We start from the raw sequence: 19668 nt of genomic DNA on the forward strand, positions 1-19668 counted from the left end.
GCTTTCTGGAAGAAAAGGAGGGTTGGTGATCCTGTGGAGAATGGCCCATGCTCTCTAGGGATGACTGTGTCCAGTACATAGTAGATGTTCAATAACTGAGTTAGATCCGGGTTCAGTAGGTTCTTATACGAGATCTGGAGGTTGGAGGACCTTGGTCCAAACTCTTAATTTCCCAGATAGGAAAGTGGGATCAGGGAAGGCTAGTGACTTGCTCAAGATCACATAGCAGGTCAGTGGCACAGACCATATTACCAAAGTCCATGGCTCACGAATCTCCCATGGGAACACTGACCATTACACAATGATGCTACCAGGAGATATCTCAAAACCTCTGGTCAGATGGAGTAGTCTGGGAAGCTGGAACTCTGGGTTACCTAGGGAATCCAGAAGAAGGGGATTCCCTTAATTACATGCAGAGCTGTTCCCAGGGAGCACATCTTTTTAAAGATGAGAAGAATGGGAATAAGGCAGGGCGGTGTGTTATTTGGAGAGGTGGTGTGACATTGGTCTGTGCTGTAGTCTATCTCCAGTTGTCCCAAGCCACCATGTGTCATGGCACTCTCCCTGAAACCACCTACTGGTTCCCACAGCCTTCTCTAGCCTCATTGCCTCTTACTCCTTACCTTGCACCCCAAGGCCTAGATTTGTCCAAAGGAGGGAAGCAACTCTCCTGGTACTCTGGACTCTGCACACGCTGTTCTCTCAGCCTGTGAGCCCCTTGCATAGTACTTTCCTCACTCCACCTACTCCCATTATTGAGGCTGGGATTGATGCTCCTTCTAGCCACTGCCTGTGTCCCCCTCTGTCACAGCACTATACCGCGGCCACTCTCCTGCCTGTCTATACCATCACACTGGGAACTTCTCTAGGTAGAGGCCATGACCACTTGATTCTGTCTCCCTAGAAACCAAGCCAGACCCTGGTGCACAGTAGATGCTCAGTGAGTGTGGCCCTGCCATCTTCCACATAGAGCTTCAAGATGACACTGCTCCCCCCCATCCCCTGCCCCGGCCCGCCATGGTTCTTGTTCTGACCTCTAGGGCCACATAGAATGGATCTACTCCCTCTGCTCCATGATGGCTCTTTAGACATTTGACCAAAGCAAGGCCTCTAAATGTCTTCTTTCCAAGGAAAATATTCCCAACTCCTTGACAAGTTCTTCACAAGTCATAGCTTTGGGTAGGGTAACCAAACATCTTGGTTTGCTTAGGACTCTCCTGGTTTTACCACTGGAAGTCCCCTACCTCAGGAAACCCCTAGGTCATAGGCACACCCGAATAGTTGGCAAACCTTGTTTTGTCTTTCTTTCCCATGTCAGTCCTTCAGAGGCCTTGCACTATTTTCTCAATGTCCTGTATAGAGTGGTGGTCAGAAAAAAACATAGGGTTCCAGGAGTCCAATGACACAACAGAACAAAGAAAGTCTAGCACCTCCTTGTTCCTGACATCCGCTTCTGTTAATGCAGCCAGTAAACATCAATTTTGGCAGGACAGTATGTGGTGGATGTGGGGGTTGATACATTTGCCTTGTTGACCAATATCAAGCTTAATAGTGTCAATTAAGATGCCTCAACCATTTTACTACACAGAAAACCTCATTTCCCTGAATCAGTACTTTTCAAAGCTGCTTTTGTTTTGTTTTACACTAAAGGCAGAAATTAACACCTTTGTTCTTAATATTGCCTAAGTCCTCCAAGTGTTCAAGGCATTTGTCCATTCAACAATTATTTGTTAAACACCTACAGTGTGGCACACAGTCTTTGGCCTTTGAGCTGGTCAAAGTTATGTGCAACTCTGCAACTGATGTGAACTGATCTTGGGTAAAATTCTTCCACTCTGGGGGCTGTCCCCACATTTGTAAAAACAAGGGGGATGGGAACACAAGTAAATGTGTATGTAAGTGTGCAAATGACTAGGAGTATAAACAAACAGGTTCAAGTTACTTAAGAACTAGCCAGCTAACAGCCATAATCCTGAAACAATATCAACTCTTTTTATCATCAACTTGGTTTCCATGGAGGCTCACAGTGCTGTTAGTGAAGGCTGACAGTTATCACCATAAAGAAACTTTACAACTTTGTAATTTGTAGCTCTCTGCTGTCAGTAATATTAACAGCATTTCGAATTATGGCTATAAACTTGACAACAGCAGATAAAACCCTTAGAAACCTCATTTGTGGGGATGAGGAAGGATGGGGGAAGGTAATGACATTTTGGTTTCTAGCCCTGGAGAGGAGGCACGCTTTGATATGGAGGTGGGAGGCAATAGGGCCAAGGCAAGACTCACAAAAGGCAAGGCAGCTCAGCTCAGGCACTGCAGAGTGGGGGCCTGGGTGGCATTTGGGTGATCAGGAATTACAGACACATCAAGGCCAGGGGTGAGGGTTACAGAGAGCAGGGCTAGCAGATGGACAGGGCTGGCTGGTAGGTCCCAACCTCTGTGGGGTTCAGCAAAGGGCTTTTGTCCTACAGGAAATGGGAGGGAATCTGGGCCAAGTGCAGAGCAGGGAGGAAGGTGAGACAAAGCCTACCAGGCAGGATTGAGAGAACAACCTTGGGCATGTTATTTGACTTTTCTGGACTTTAGTTTCCCTACTATAAAATGGAAGTGCTTATTTCAAAGGCAAAAAATGAAATGATTCTTCTGTTTCTGTCTGTCTGTCTATCGATCAATCGATCGATCGATTGAGAAATCCTATAATTTCATCTTCTAATCTAAAGATAAGAAAACTTGAACCCAGAATGGGGAACATATCTTTCCAAACCAGCACAATCCTCCAGTACAGGGATCCTGACCCGTCCCATGATGAACATCTCAATATTATTATTTTTATCATGACTACTGCTACTATTAGCCAGTCATTCATTCAGCCAGTCATTCAGCAAGCATGTTTAAAGATCAAATTCTAGTCTACATCTGCATGGGGGAGAAAAAGAAACTCACAGGCCTGAGTTCAGTGTTGTTTTCTGTTCCCAAAGCTCTCTGATTGAAGCATTTTTTGCTTATGAATTTTAACAAAGGCTTGATCCTGGGCATGACAATCAGGGACTGGGAAGTACCTAGGTATTTATACATGCGAACCAACAGGTCAGACCTGACTGCTGCTTACTCTTCTGTCTAAAAAGTGAAGCCTTCTTACCAAGAAAGAAAACCCAGGCAGTACCCATACCACACCCCCCCCCAGCACCCTCCCTCCAACAGCCCTAATACACACTTCTATTCTGATAATTCCTCTGAGCAACACAGATCACATCACCCATTGTCCTATTACTGAGCCAGCTACCCGATGCTGGTGAGTTGCTTCCATTGCATTAATTAATTAATTAACTCATTCATTCATTCATCCATCCATCCATTCATTCATTGGCATTCCCTGAGATTCTACCTAGTATCAGACTTTAAGCCAGAGAGATGAAGTGATTTAACCAAGGTCACACAGCTTTATGAGGGACACAAGGGGCAAAAGGCCCCACTAGAATGGGAATCCTGACTCCCAGTTCAGCATTCTTTTCTCCAACTCATCAAGGGGGAGTCTACCTTGACTGTGCACACCAAGAAAAATTCCTCCTTTCATTATGACTCTACAGTACCTTATAGAAAAATCTATTATGACCCTGCCCAAAGCTCAGGCCTCTCTCCAGAACTTCAGGGTCATATAGCCATCTGCCTAATAAGCTTCTCCATTTGTATATCACATGAGCCTCCTACACTCAATACATTCCAGAGCTCAAAATATCCCCCTCCTCAATCCTTTTCTCCAATTTAAGTGATTGGCCCCACCATCCACCATGTTGTTCAAGTCAAGAAAATTGGGTATCTTCCTTGACTTCTTCCTTTACCAAGCAATCACCAAAAATACTCAATCCTACCTGTTAGATATCATAACATGTTGCTAAAATGGAAGTATCTTTGTGTTTTTAGTCTTAGTGCTCAGTTTTAGCGAAGGTCTCAAGTCTATAGCTACTACATTTCAATGTAAGGCATGAAATCACCAGGCAGGACTTGCAAAGGGAAACCAGAAAGCCACTTTTGCACTCTTTAGCTCACCTTCAGACAAGAGGGCTACTGGAGGGGTATAGTGACCCAACAGAAGTAACCACCAGATCATCAGGGACTGAAGAAGGATCATAAACAACTGGCCTGAGCAGAGGGACTTGGCCAACATCAACAGATATCCAGCACAAGGGAAGGTATGTCTGAAGAAGCTGACGAGGGCTTGCTAATGCCATCTCACAAAAGTACCCATCACACAAGACCTTTCCTGTTCCTTTCTTCCTCTCCTTCATCCCGCTCAACCTTGGAGGGCTGAACATCTGGGGTTAGCCAGATGGGGGAAAGGGCTGCAAGGCAAGCTGGAGAAACACAAGTCACCTTGAGCTTATTTGAGACAAGCCTGAGCTAGAGGATGGGGTGGTTTTTACTTTGAAGAGCTTTTATGGCTTTGACTGGATCAGATCTGGTCATTGCTGAACTGAGACTTTTTTGTGACCAGAGTTAATCAGAAAACTTTTAATTTCCTGAGACTTATTAGAAAGTCATGGGGCCTGCCAGAGTTTTTACGCATCTAGATCTAGATCTATAATTTACGTACATCTATCTGTAGGGTCAACGGGGGACGAAAAAATACTTTATAATAGCACCCTGTGGGCACTGCTTATTCAATGTACCTGTTACATAGTTCCCGTCTTCACCATCTGGGTCTGCCTATGTTTCTTTATCACCTGCTGCTTCTGGCACAGCCTCAACTACCCTCCAATACCCTGGACACACATCCTCTCTCTGGCATTAGGGTCGTCCCCTGTACGCCTACCTCTGCAGGAAGGTTCCCCCCACCCCTTCTCCTACCTGCGTGCCTTTTGTCCTGGAGGTTTGAGACTTAGTTTTTCTTTCTTCCTTCTGCCTCCCTTACACTCCCAAAGGGTTAGGTGACTCCCATGTGCTTCCCTGACCAGCAGAACTCCCCTCTGCCAGAGCATTTATCCTCTGATACTGCTGTCTCTACCTTTTCCCCTCCTTCCAAACTGTCTCCTCCTTGAAGGCAGTGCCTGGGCCTTATCCATCTATTTCTAGTGTCCAATGAGTGCTGTTTGATGGACAAGTAAATAAATGATATCTTTAATGTCTGATGCATATTTCAGAGGACCCAGTGCAAGGCTTATAGTAGGCTCTGAATTCAGATCAAGCCAATTAACTGAATTCTATATCTCTGCATCTTCTCTGGGCCATACCAGCCATGCTCTTCTCCCAGAGCCAGCATTTTCTGATTTCAAGGTGCCCACAGCTTATAAGCCTGTGTGGAAACCAGTCTACTCAGGACCCAAGGTCTCTGTTCCCAGTGTTTTCCTCATCCACTCTGTCAAAGAGCTATTTCTTTAGCTTGTAGTCAAACCATAAACAAAGGCCAGAGGAGCTCTGGGTTATTTTATGATTCCAGTTTAGCTTTTCTCTCTCTCTTTCTTCCTCTTCTTCAACTGTTTCTGCTGCTTCTTTTTTTTTTTTTTTTTTTTGTAAATCGTTTCAACAGAGCATATTTATTATCTGGCAGGCCAGTAAATTGTAAATAGGGTTTGATGAAGAATGGTACAAAATTCTCAGGAATTTATCACTTCACAACAACACAAACAACAAACCACATGAAGGAAAGGAAAGGGAACTAATATTTAATGGCACGGAACTTTTTTTGTTAATTTGTCTGCATTCTTCCACGTAACCCTCAAAACAACCCTGTGAAGCAAGTAATATCCTCACTTTACAGATGAAGAAGCTGAGGTTCAGAGTGGTTACATAACTGGGTTAGGGCCCTCAGCTAGAATGATGCAAAGCAGAACTGACACCTAAGACTCTGACACCAGAGACGGGAACAGAAACCATCAGTCAGGGCAGAAGCCTCTGGGATGTTCCCTTTTTAGATTCTGTTAAAAGCTATGTGTCTTTTGGGGCACCTGGGTGGTTCAGTTGGCTGAGCATCTCTTGATTTCAGCCCAGGTCATGATCTCACAGTTTGTGGGTTTGAGCCTCACGTCAGAGTCCTTGCTGAGTATGGAGACTGTTTGGGATTCTCTCTCTCCTTCTCTCTCTGTCTCTCCCCTACTCATGCTCTCACTCTCAAAATAAATAAACGTAAACAAAAGTTATGAGTCTTCCTTCCAGAAAATGACCTATGCGTCTTTACTCACAGTTTACATAAACCATAAATAGTTCATAAGCTCTTCTTGAAGCCCATCCATAAGACCCTCAGTTAAGAACCCTTAACTAAAAGAATGAAAGTAGCTATGGGCTTAGCCTGATTGGCTGTCTAGGACACTTTTGTATTGATTTTCCTTATTAGATTGAACTCTTACACTCATGGAATCACTCCATATTAAGACTCTTCCAACCACAGAATTGTGGATTGTTAATTTTATAAACTCATCTAAGCATGGAATTATAAAATTTTAGATTTTAGATTTCAGAATCAGAAAAATCTTAGAACATCATAGCTGGATGGGACCACAGTAGAGATCAAGTCCACCCATGATTTCGTTCCATGGCTCTGACAGGTGGAAGTACTTACTGGACAATGAGGCTAAGAGATGGTCAGGACTTGCTCAAGGTTACCTAGCAATGGTGATGGAGTCAAAATTCAAACCCCGGATGCTGACTTCAGAGCCAGATCATCAGGTTAAAGCCTCACCCAATAAAAGGAAAGCCATGCAGTCTTCATGGTGAGGGGAGGGGAGAAAAATGGGGGCAGGAGGAACATCTGTTGAGTACCTATCATGTGCCAGCATTGCCTGTGGGTTGGAGACACTTTCCCATGAATCCTGCAGCATGAGTATCATTACTATTTTCATTTTACAAGTGGGTATTTGGCTCAGACTGGTGAGGTAACAGTCCAACGTCACAGGGCTAGGGAAGGATCGGTGACTGCATCCATTGTTGTATTTCTCTGATGGAGTGGAGGAGGAAAGTCAGAGAACACCCTGATAAAGTTTAGCTGGTGCTTTTCCAGGGAGAAAAATTAAACTGACAAATACATATGTTCTGGTGGGTGGAGAGGCAGACACTATTGCTGGCCTGAGTGAAATACCCCTCAGGCCTCCCGTAGTCCTTCTCTGGTCTTATTCTCTCATCCAGCATGCCCCGGATAACTAACGTGTCCTCCACGTACCCTGATGCTGACAAGGGCTGTTCTAGATAGCAGACATAAAAACCCTGCCATGGGAACTACACAACTGCTACTCTGTGAACCGTTGGTGTTGTGAGGTCGGGGCTGTCAACTGTGGTGACTCCACTGAGACTTTGCCCCATGAACCCTACCAACACAGCCACAGCTCTCTTGTTCTAACAACCCCTTCTTAACATAAATGCAGGTCCCCATTCACAGTCACGTAAGCTTTATGATGTTTTAACCAACAGTCACTTAATATTTAGAGCTGACAGTGCATGCTCATATACATTATTTCATTTTAACTCCTTGCAGCTCAGTGAGGTTAAGTGTTATGTTCTCCTGTTACAGAGGAGGACACTGAGGCCCAGTCAGGTGACGAAACTGGACCAAGGTGACACATCTAGCAAGTGGCTGAGCCAGGATTCAAACCCAGATTTGTTTCAATTGAAAGTCTGCTCTTTGCTTAATAACCACACTTCTTCATGACTGTCTCTATTTAATTCCCATAAAGGGGATTAGGAAAGCAAAGGTTTGTAGTCCCTCTGTGAAGGTGATGGGCTCACCTTGGGGAGGTGAGGACTTGCTGAAGGACACTCTTTGAGATGGCGCTGGTGCTGTCATCAGAATCCAGGTCTCCTGACTCTCAGTCTGGAGGACACTTCCTCCCAGACCATATTGCCATTGCCATCAGACTGTGTAATTTCTCTTTCTGATCAGGACGCGGAGCCAGCAGCCAGTGAAGATCAAACTCCGTCTGCCTGAAGTCTCCCTCTCATATGAGAGGAGACACACATTTCAAACAAGAACCAGGTTAAATCGCTCTTAGGTGGTGAGCTGGTCTGGCTTCCCTGGTGCAACTCCTGGGTCCTCTTCTTGTACCCAGATGACGGGACAAGGCAGGGTGGCTCTGATGGCATTTGGTCCACTTGGCTCATGCACCACCTCACTGTCCACTCCGAACTCCTCCCGGTCACTAGCTCCTGCTCCTCACTGACACCCCCATCCAATCACTTACCAAATCTACATGTATGTGGTTCCCCATTCTACATACTCCCTGGAAGCACCCAGGTTTAGGCCAGAATCATCTCCCACCTGGATTGTCAGAACAGCCTACTATGTGTGTCCTTGCCCAAAGTCTTGGCCCCTTCCAATCTATTCTTCCCACTGTAGTCAGAGTGGCTTTCCACCGTGGTGTGAAACCCTTCTATCGTTCTCCATTGCCTTCATATTCAAGTTCAAATTCCTCACAGTCTGCCACTTCAGTGTCATCTCTTATATCTGAAGTCCTACAGCCATCCTGGACCACCTTCTTCCTCCTGCACACCTTCCTTCCTCCCCTCTGTCATGTCCTCCCTCCAACAGACCCCAGTCCAGTCTGGCTAATTTCTACTCAACGTTAAAAACTCAGCTTAGATGTCACTTCTATTGGGAAGCCTTCCTTGACCTCCCCAAATTGTGCTTGGGTCTCCTTTTACTCCCATACAAAGACATATTTGTCATTAATATGTTCATTGCTACATCCACCATGCCTAGAACTTACCCTAGCTTCTGACAGACACTCATATGTACTTGTTGAGGGAAGTTCCCCATGGCTCTCTGGAATCCCTCCACTACAAGACTCACCATGCTCTATTATAATTGCCTCTTTCCTTTTCTGTCTCCCCAAAAGCTCTGTGAGCCAGGGACCATGCCTTTTGGTTAGTATTTTACCCTGGGTGCCTAGTGTGATTCCTGGCACGTACTGACAATGTGTTTATTTTGATGCACAAGGACTGGGTGTTGAAGAGAAAACCTGGGCCTGGGGCAAGGGAGGGGCATTCTACTAAGAAACACATTTTCTTTCAACACAAGATCAGGCGAGGTGCTAAGAAAGCACCTCTGACGTCAGAAATCAACAGCAGACTAAGTGCAGGTCTCCTCTGGAGGGACCTACGGCTCACTGGGAACAAGTATGTGGAATCCCTTTGGTACACATGCTCAGATACTTTTTCCAGGCAACCCTCTCGGTCTCCTTTGCCACAACATCCCGGGAGAACAAAGCAAGTGTGGTGTGGAACGCCATCTATACATGTATTACAGGTGTTAGCAGGTCCTGGAGAAGTCATGGGCACACACCAAGTGTGTGTGTGGGGAGGGGCAACGTGACACATAGAAGTGGCCAGGATCCTCTGTCTCACAGCAGAGCCTACTCCCTTGGCCTTGCTAGGCCAAGTAGTTATCAAAGCAGATTTCAAAGTGACTGTCTCAATCTTGGTGACTGCAGGGAAGGGACTCTCAGTTCTTATGATCTCTCCAGTGTTCCACTGGATCCAGAACACTGCTCTAACACCTGGCCTACCTACTTCTCACCCTTTGGTCAGGGGCCGTCACCCTGCCTCCCATGTTCTCAGCAAGGTAACTGGACCCCCCAGGGCCACCAGGCCGCAACTGACTGGGTGGACTAGTCCTGAGTCATGCCCCGACCAGAAAGGATGCTTTCCTGAACAAAATATGGCAGGAACTCCATGAACACTCATCAAGGGTTGAACAAGGGCTAAAAGGAACACTTCTACTTCTAGGGAGAGAGAAATTATACATATATAGAGTTAATATCATCCCTTTCCATTTTGTTCCATCAACTATAATGCTTTCTCTAAGAAAACTAAGTGTTAGGAAAGGAGAAATGGGTCGATCCAAAAACAAAAGGATAAAGGGAAGCAAAAACTGTCACAATCTGTCACAATCCTTATGTATGGACCTTGACATTAAAATCAATACCCAGGGAACTAGAATGACTAAATAATCCCTAGAAATTCAAGGAAGCTAGAAAGTAACCTCTAATAGTTTCATTATGACAAGCGTGGGGGATTTTGGAGAAATGGTAAGAGGAAGCCAAGAGGAAAAGCAACTTGGGGAATGTCAAAGCAGAGAGAAAGATGTGCAGAGGATGGGAAGGGAGGCAGGGAAGACACAGGGGAGGCATGGGGAGAGAAGAAGAGGAGAGGAGGGTGGGGCGAAGAGAGAATCCAGGAGGGAGGGGACATAAGAAGCAGGGAGAGAAAAACACAGGACAGGAGTGGAGGGGGAGCTAGAGGAGAGAGGACAAGGGGAGGAAAATGGGTGAACAGAGAGAAGAGAAAGACGACACCAGCGTAAAAAGGTGGGAGGTGAAAAGACAAGACATAGTTTTACATGCTCAGGGTTAGAAGGAGTCCAGACCACCCAGGTCTTCTTCAGCAACCAGGGGGATGGTCATTCTCCAGCCCATGTGCTTACATACCTTAGATGGTAGAAGACGTACTCCCTCGTGAGGGTGTGGAGGGGAGATAGAGATGGGAGCAGCAGAAGGCCGTCGCGGAGCCAGTTGGGATGGGGTGTGTCCATTAGAAGGGCAAGGGGCAAACAGGACAATCCAAAGATGCCACCAGCATAGCCAGCCTCCATTCTCACCCCAGAGCCTCAGCCCTCACCTAAGCTGAATGTCGGATTCCTGCCTGCCCATTAAATGTTGCCAGACCTGGATACTCGTGGCTAGATGCGGGCTGGCCCAGGCCTGGGGTGTGGGGGTGGGGGGAACCTGCCAAGGATACAGGCTTCTTCAGTGTAGGGCACAGCAGCTGTAGTGCCCCCGATGATGTAGCTATAGAAGGAGACCTCGAGGGTGTAGCAATAGGAAGTATGGTCCAGTAGCCCACCAAGGAAGCGACGGCCAGTTCCTGCTTTCACAGCATCCCGGTTAAAGGATGTGCTGGACTGGGAAAGACAAAGTAGGGAGGAGAGAATCAGGGCCAGGCACCTGCTGGCTATCGGATCTTGGGTCTTACTACACCTTTCGGTCTCAGCCTCCTCATCTGAAAAGTGGATATTAACCACACATCACAGAGTTATTATGGGGACTGATTACATAAACAAACAGAATTAACGTTTTTATTTATTTTTGGGACAGAGAGAGACAGAGCATGAACGGGGGAGGGGCAGAGAGAGAGGGAGACACAGAATCGGAAACAGGCTCCAGGCTCTGAGCCATCAGCCCAGAGCCTGACGCGGGGCTCGAACTCACGGACCGCGAGATCGTGACCTGGCTGAAGTCGGACGCTTAACCGACTGCGCCACCCAGGCGCCCCATAAACAAACAGAATTAAATGAAAGCATCCGGCAGAGTTCTTTGGATAGTAACTGCCATTTAACAAATATTTGTGGGAATTTGTGGGAATCTGGGGACAGATGGAGCAAGGAAACATAGACAGAGAACAATAAGCAATTATATTGTGATGATAATCAAAATGAAAATTTGGGCAATGCTTGCAACTTTGTAATGTTGCTTCCTACATGGCATCTCATTTACACTTCAAAATAACCCCTTGACATAGATGTTGCAATTTTGCCCCTCTGGGTGCGAAAATGAGGCTCACAGAGATGGAGCAGGCAAGTGATACAGCACAGAGTTGAACCGAGGAGTAAGTAACTCCAGAAGCGCTGACACTCCTTCACAATGGCTCCCTCCGCTGGGGGCAGCCGAACTCCAGCTGGATATCACCAGAGGGTAGGGATCATGGCTGTTTCTCCAAAAGAGTGTCAGCTTCACCCATGGAGGTGGACAGAGAGAGGACAGAGCCAGCGGGTCAACATCTCAAGTCCTCTGTTCAAAGACAGGCGAGATGTTGGGCAACTTGCCTTATTTGGTTTAGCCTCAGTTTTCTCATCTGTAAAGTGGAGGTGATAATACCATCTCTTTCACAGAACTGTGAGATAATTCATCTGAGGTTAAAGGACATTCCCTGCTAACCCACAGAGATCTAAGGAAATAAAGAGACTGTGGTTTTAATAAGAGAATGTGTGTCTTGTTCAGCAGAGTATAAGAGAAGAAGGAAAAGAGGGAGAAAGAAAATTGCAAGACAAGGCAGAGATTTAAAGACACATTTAAAGGAAGAGAAACTATCTGTGCATGCACGTGCGTGTGTACATGATACGTGTGCATGTGTGTGCGTGCGTGAATTCTGAGATAAAGCAAGGGACCAGAAAATTAGAACGTCACGTCTGAAAGGACCCTTGAAGTCCATGCAGTGAAATCATTTTAACGTGGGGTACTGAGGATCAGAGAAGAGACAGGGACGGGTGAGGACAGATTACTTTGACCCTGGTCTTGAGCTCTTAAGATGGCTGCAGTGCAGGAACACCATCAGCCAAGGCCAGAAATAAAGCTCCTAGACCGAGCCCCTTTTGTTTGCCCTGGAAACCTCACCCCTGTGAGGGTTTCTGAGGTCTGTGGCCCAGCCTCCCAGGGAATGTGGATCCAGGAGACCACAGCCTGCTCTGAAATTGGAGTGGTTTCAAAAAGCCTGGGGCTAGCCATCCTGTGGATTCCTACAGAAACAAGCGTGGTGGTTTCTACCCCAGAGATGTAAATGGGGAGCCACCTGGGTATCTCTTGGGTGCAAAGAGGAGACTGGTCCAGTTCCTTCCGGGTCTGGCATTCAGAACTTCTGAGATTCAAAGCATCTTATCTCATGGAGAAATTCATCATCTCCACTAATGTCCAGGCCTGGAGTAATGGGCAGGCAAGCCTTCAGCTCATCAACTCAAAAATTGCTATGACCTTTGTGGGCCTCTCCCACTCTGGCCATATAGAAATAATAGGCCTTAGAGAATTAGTATCAGAACAAAGGAAAATGTGCAGAAACTCTCTCCCATGTCCCCACACCACATGCTGACTCTACTCCTCATCCTCTCTCCAATACTGCTTCTTGCTGCAAATTATTCTAGTTGCCAGTCCACGGCCGCTGCAGTCTTCTCGGTGTGTGAGGTGGGTAGCAACAACCAGCCTCTGGAGTCTGCTGAGTCCTTACTGTCTGCAGACTCCTTTGCCGTCTATTGCTGTGTTTGTGCTCCCAGGAAGCTGTGATGCAGGCAGGGCAGAACATTATGACCCATGAATTACTGACAAGGAAATTGAGACCCGGAAAGGGTCATGGAGGGAGACAATGGGGAGCATACACTGCCCTCCCCCCTTCAGCAGGTATGTTAGGCTCCTACTAAAAGGGCTGGTGAAAGTAGGCCCTGGGGCAGGGTCCGGTCTGGCACATGGTGGTGGTGGTGGGGGGGCTTGGTGAGTCCCTTGTCTTGCTACTGCTGGGGTCAGACCAACTGAACAAAAAATGCCAGCTCCTCAGAAAGACCACGTGCTGCCTTGGAGTCTCCCTCCTGACGCAATGGGCTGCTTGAGGGCATGAGCGGAGCTCGTTCACCTCTAGGGCCCACACACAGGGCCACACACAGGGCCTGGCACAGAGCTGGCTGGTGGTCTGTGAATGTTAAACCCAGCTGAAGTGAGTGAAGAGGAAGAGAGGTAGGCAGTAAAAGGGAGGGTGCTGGGCAGGAGAGGGGGCGTGCTGAGAGAGAACCCTCGACTTACGTAGGAGAAGTCTTCAGCATTCTGGCAGAGGAGCTTGGGGAAAATGGCCTGCCTCTGGAACCGTTCCTCATCCTCAAAGATGTTGCCGTACATGAAGCCATTCATCATGGTGGAGTGGGCATGTATGTCAATATAAAACTCCAGGCTTGTTTTCTGTTGAGAGAAAGGATGACAAATGAGAAGTCTGGGGTCACAGAGCTTGCCTTAAAGGATCAGACACTAAACTTGGTGCATGAACGTGCACACACACACACACACACACACACACAAATGCTCACATACTTCCTTCTGAGCCGGGCCTACGTGTCAGCAGATTTAGCAGCCGTCTGCAATGTGATTGGAGGGGTTGAGAGCCGTGAGAATCAATTTCTCCCCACTTTTAACACCATCTGCCCCCAAGGTCTGAGAACACTATAATTAGTAGCATCCTTCTTCAAGAGGTGAGGGCTTTGTTGGGTTAAGGCTTAATGTTGCTTACCCAGAACAGTTAATACATTCATGACTAAAGGCACTAGCAGACTTTGTTTTTCGGATCAATGAGAAATACGTTTTAGGTAACATAATTGCATTTACATTGGGCTTGCTTATAGTTTTGGCCTGACTGGGCCATTCCTAGCTGAGGAGGTCTGGGGTAGATCACTGCCCTACTCTGAGTCTCAGCTTTCTTATTTAGACAAATGGGTATTTTAACTCCAACTTCAGAGAAGTTATACTGGGAACCAAACACTGCAGTAAAAATTACTATCATTTACTGCATATTTAATGCATGCCAAGCACGATTCTGGGAGCTTTATGTACGACATATTAGTTAATTCTTTTATTTAACCTCATTAGATGTTACCACACCTACTCTCCAATAATATATAAATAGTGCATGGAAAAAAAACAATACACACTATGCTCTGTAATCTGTAAAGATGACTTTGACTAGTCTTTCTCTGCTCTCCACTTATACATATTTAAGGCATTCCCTAGCCTGAAACGGTATTATTTGCTAGTGTTTCCACCAAGGAACTCCCTGAAGGTAGGGAGATGTCTCTAAACAGCCCAGTGCCTGGACATGAAGGATGATACTCAGGTGCTGTATGCAGAATGACTGCACAGGCAACCCCAGGGAGATTGCCCTAGACACCAGAATGGACTGGCAAGAATTAGGGAATTTTTTGGCCCATAAATCTTTCATGTTCCTCAAATCTGACTTTCTCTTCCAAGATATCAGCACAGTGTATACCTGATAATCCTTTCTGAGAGTAGCAGAGGCTCCAAGTATGAAAGAGACTTGTCCAACCTGGCATAACTAAGACTAAAAAAGCCCAGGTCTCCTGATCCCTGGTGCAGTTAACTTATCGCCATCAATGGCCAACTCTAGAAACAGTCACAGAAAAATCTGGCCACCTTTCCATCCCTTTTCTAGTGTGTGTTCCTGGGAAAGAAAGTCCACACTTAGAAGAGCTCTCTCTCTTTGGGACACTTTAAAACGAAGTTACCACCAAATGAAAACCATGTTACTTCTAGAATGTGGGCCTGGTGACTGTCATTTCATTTGCCTCAGAGTTGGAGTGAAAAATTACATCTTGCCGAGCTCCCAAGTCTCTGGGTAGCATAAGCTGTCTTTTGAGAGATACAAGATGCACTGCTCTGTGTGATATTAAACTCATCATTTTCAGCTTTGGAGGTGGAATACACAACGATTCAACAGGAGCCCTATAAAAGTCATCTTCACAATTTTATTTTCTTCAATTGTCTGTCTTTTCCTCTGAGCTTTTGATGAGTTGCAGAGGAAAGGAGGAGGTAGAGAGATGACTTAAGAAATGTGTAAGGAGAGGCTGCAGTTTATATCTCTGAACACCCAAACTGGAGAGGGTCTTAGACACCAGCTTCTTTGACCTTGTCTGGCTCAGCACTGTGTGGGGAGCTTGCTTGTGTAGGGCTGGCCAGCGAGTTAGCGAAGGAGTAAAAATTAGAACCTGGTTCTTCTGATAACATTCTAGAGTGGCTTCTACTGCCCTATTTTGACACCTGGCACCTAATGTGATTTCACTTTAAAAAACCAGCAAATACTATTGACTGATTTACATGGTTCAAAAGTCAAAAATCTATGAAAGAATTTATAGGGAGAAACCTCCATATCGCCCCTATGAATCTCCAGGCACCTGGTTTCACTCCCCAGAGGCAATTCATGTTAGTAGGTTCTCACATATGCCTTTCAGAGATACTTTATGCACCAACAAGAAAATATCCACCCTCTCCCCGACATTCTCAATACACACACACACAGTAACACGCTAAACACACTCTTCAGATCTGCTTCCTTTCCCTTAACATGTCTTGGAGGTATTTTTTCTCAGTACATAAACAATTACTTCATTCTTTTGAAAAGCCCTATATAAACTATTTAGCCAGCCTCCTATTGGCAGGCATTTAAATTATTTCCAACGTTTTCCTGTTACCAGCAATGTCTTGGTGGTTCACTCTGTATATACGCAGCTCACCTATGTAATTATATGTAAGATAAATTTCAAGAAGCAGAATTTCTGGGCCCCTGTGCATTTGCAGTGCTGATCAACACTGACAGACTGACTCTCTCAGAAGGACCAATTTATACCCCTAGCAAAATATTCAATGTTTCTTTTGCAATTACACTGACAACAAGGGTGGAATGAAACTTTCTGATATTCGTCAATTTGGTGGGTGAAAAATGATATTGAAGATTAGCTTTAATCTGAATTTCTCTTAGTATAATTCTCTTTTATTACATGGTTAAGTGTCTTTTCATATGTTTATGAACTATTTGCATTTTATTTTCTTTGAATTGTTAATTTTATCTGCCCATTTTGAAAGCTGGATTGTTGGCTTTTATGTGTGGTATAAAAATATTTTTGCTCAGTTTGTCATTGTTCTTTGACTTTACTTCTACTGGTACTTTTTTCCATGCAGAAGTTTTTAAATGCTAATTTTTAAAAAAAAATTTTTTTTTAACGTTTATTTATTTTTGAGACAGAGAGAGACAGAGCATGAACGGGGGAGGGTCAGAGAGAGGGAGACACAGAATCTGAAACAGGCTCCAGGCTCTGAGCCGTCAGCACAGAGCCCGATGCGGGGCCCGAACTCAGGGACCGCGAGATCGTGACCTGAGCCGAAGTCGGCCGCTTAACCTTAACCGACTGAGCCACCCAGGCGCCCCTTTAAATGCTAATTTTTTATACAGATTTATCAATCTTTTCTTTTGTGGTTTCTGGGTTGAATTCTTTCATTGTTTCTTCTATTATTTTTATCGTTCTACTTTTTATAGTTAAACATTTCATTTCAATTTTGATTTATGTGACATAGGCTGTGAGGTAAGATTACACTTTATTGTCCCACACTATTTATGAAATTGTGTATCTTTTCTCCACTGACTTGAAAAGCCATATTTACCATATACATTTTTTTTGTACGTATCTGGGTTTATTTTTGGACTCTTCATGCTGGTCTAATCATTTCTCTATTCATTATAACACAGTTTTAATTATATTAGGTTTATAATGTATCTTATTTCATTTATATGTTTAAGTGTAGTTATCACCTGTCACTATGCAACACTATTACAATACCGTTGACTATATTCCTGATGCAGTACCTTTCCTCCTCATTACTTATTCATTCCATAACTGGAAGCCTGTATCTCCCACTCCCCTTCACTCATTTTGCTCACCCCCGGCCCCAGGCAACCACCACTAGTTTGTTCTCTATATTCATGGGTCTGTTTCTGGGTTTTTTGTTTGTTTTGATTTTTAGATTCCATATATAAAGTGAAATCATGTGGTATGAGCTCTGACTTATTTCACTTACATAATGCCCTCTAGGTCTACCCATGTTATCATCTGTTATCACAAATCCCAAGATCTCAAGATCCCATTCCATTCTATGACTAAGTAATATACCAATTATATATATATGTATATATATATATATATACACATATATATATCTTAAAAGATATATTAAAAGATTAGCTTTTAATCTTAAATATTAAAAGATTAGCTTTTAAAACACGCACTCGGCATGTTTGAAGATATATATATCTTAAAAGATATATATATATATATATACACATATATATATATATATATATCTTAAAACTTTTTTTAATGTTTATTTTTGAGAGAGACAGAGACAGAATGCGAGTGGGTTAGGGGCAGAGAGAGAGGGAGTCACAGAATATGAAGCATGCTCCAGGCTCCAAGCTGTCAGCACAGAGACAGACGTGGGGTTGGAACTCACGAGCTTGAGATCATGACCTGAGCTGAAGTCAGACACTCAACCGACTGAGCCACCAGGCGCCCCTATATATATATATCTTTATCCATTCATTTATTCATGGACACTCGGGCTGCTTCCATACCTTAGCTATTATAAATAATGCTGTAATAAACACAGGGTGTACATATCTTTTCAATTTAGTGTTTTATAATGCATTTTAGGGGCGCCTGGGTGGCGCAGTCGGTTAAGCATCCGACTTCAGCCAGGTCACGATCTCGCGGTCCGTGAGTTCGAGCCCCGCGTCAGGCTCTGGGCTGATGGCTCAGAGCCTGGAGCCTGTTTCGGATTCTGTATCTCCCTCTCTCTCTGCCCCTCCCCCGTTCATGCTCTGTCTCTCTCTGTCCCCCAAAAAATAAATAAACGTTGAAAAAAAATTTATAATGTATTTTAATATTTGAAAGGCTATTATCACCTCACTATGCTTCTTTTCCCAAATTTTCTTTACTGTCTTGCATATTTTTCTATGTGATCTTTATAATTAGCTTGTTTAGTTTTTTCTCCCCAAACCCTGTCAATATTCTCAATATTTGAGAATACTATTCTCAAAAATATAATCATATAGGATTTTTATATTACCATAGGAAGAATTGACTTATAAGTTGGAGCCTTCTAATTCACGAATATGTTTTGACTTTCCATTTATTCAAATTTCCTCTTGGGTACAGTAGGAAATTTTCAAAGTTTTTGTTTCTGTTTTCATATAGACCCTGAACATTTATTTTTGATGCCAAGGAAGTTTATATTTTCACTCTCTGCTGTAATTACGATGCTTTCTTCCATTAACTCTTCTAACTGATGGTTCTTTATAAAAATATAAAGGCTCTTGTTCTCGACATATTAAATTTATATCCGACCCCTCACTAATTCTATTATTATTTGCAGTAATTTGTTGTTTAATTTTTTTTGGATTTTCATTTGTTTATTCAACAAATAATCACTGGGTGCCTACGATGTGCCAGACTGTGTTCTAGGCATTGGGGTATGCACCAGGGAATGTGCTGGGTGCTAGGGATAGAGCAATGAACACAACAGAAAGTTCTTGAACTTGAAGAGTTTATATTCTTTGAGGAGAGAAAGGGAATAAACAAATCAATTAATAAATATACAGGATGTCAGGAGGCATTAGGGCCACAGAGACAAGTAAAGTAAAGAAATGGAATAGAGGTCTTGAAAACTAGCAACATGAATGGAGCAGGAGAGGTAGTCTTGAGGCTATCAGTTAGAAGAGTCTTCCAGGTAGAAGGAGAAGTCAATGCAACATGCCACATAATGTGACACGCACTTGGCATGTTTGAAGAACAGCGAGGAGGTGAGGATGCCTGGAAAGAGGGAGTGAAGATAGGGGACATACTTTCCAGGTTTGTAAACTTATTACTTGCACATAGGAATTCTATCTCATTTCCCCAGTAGTTTTTATGCTTCTAATTTCTTGTTCATGTACTACATTGAGTAGTACTTACAAAACAATGGTAAAAGATTAGTTTCTAAGACCACTTCCCACTCTGAGACTCTAGGGGCTAGAACTGGAGTAAAAAAAAAAAAAAAAAAAAAAAAAAAGGAAATTTATCTGAATAGGGGTCTAAGTTTGAGGTCTTAGTTTTTTTTCCTCTCCACTGCACATATCCACCACTTTGTTGGGAATACCAAAGACCACAAATACTAATTCCAGCCATGTCCTTATTATGTTCTCTATCTAAACTGGCTTTATGGACTCATGTGGTCCAGTTAGATGGAACATGGAAGGCAGGAGCAGGGTTTCTACACAATCTGTGACTATGGAGAAGTGGAAACTCTTCACTGTGCCTCAATTTCCTTATTTTATTTT

The 19668-nt window shown here is 44.2% G+C and overlaps 1 protein-coding gene across 3 annotated transcripts in view; it reads right to left on the bottom strand.

Moving 5' to 3' along the window:
- LOC112863632 (AGBL carboxypeptidase 4) overlaps nucleotides 1-19668 on the bottom strand; it is a 1479506-nt gene that overhangs the window by 48438 nt on the left and 1411400 nt on the right. For all 3 annotated transcript variants that reach the window (XM_086716924.1, XM_086716923.1, XM_086716925.1), the window contains exons 10-11: nucleotides 13542-13694; nucleotides 10720-10882 (exon numbers count right to left, since the gene is read on the bottom strand). In XM_086716924.1, coding sequence (XP_086573050.1) covers nucleotides 10720-10882; nucleotides 13542-13694 — 316 coding nt within the window. The remainder of the gene's footprint in view (nucleotides 1-10719; nucleotides 10883-13541; nucleotides 13695-19668) is intronic.

The sequence above is a fragment of the Puma concolor genome, chromosome C1 (genome assembly GCF_028749965.1).
Source record: "Puma concolor isolate L17-30 chromosome C1, mPumCon1.1.hap2, whole genome shotgun sequence".
Taxonomy (NCBI): Eukaryota; Metazoa; Chordata; class Mammalia; order Carnivora; family Felidae; genus Puma; species Puma concolor.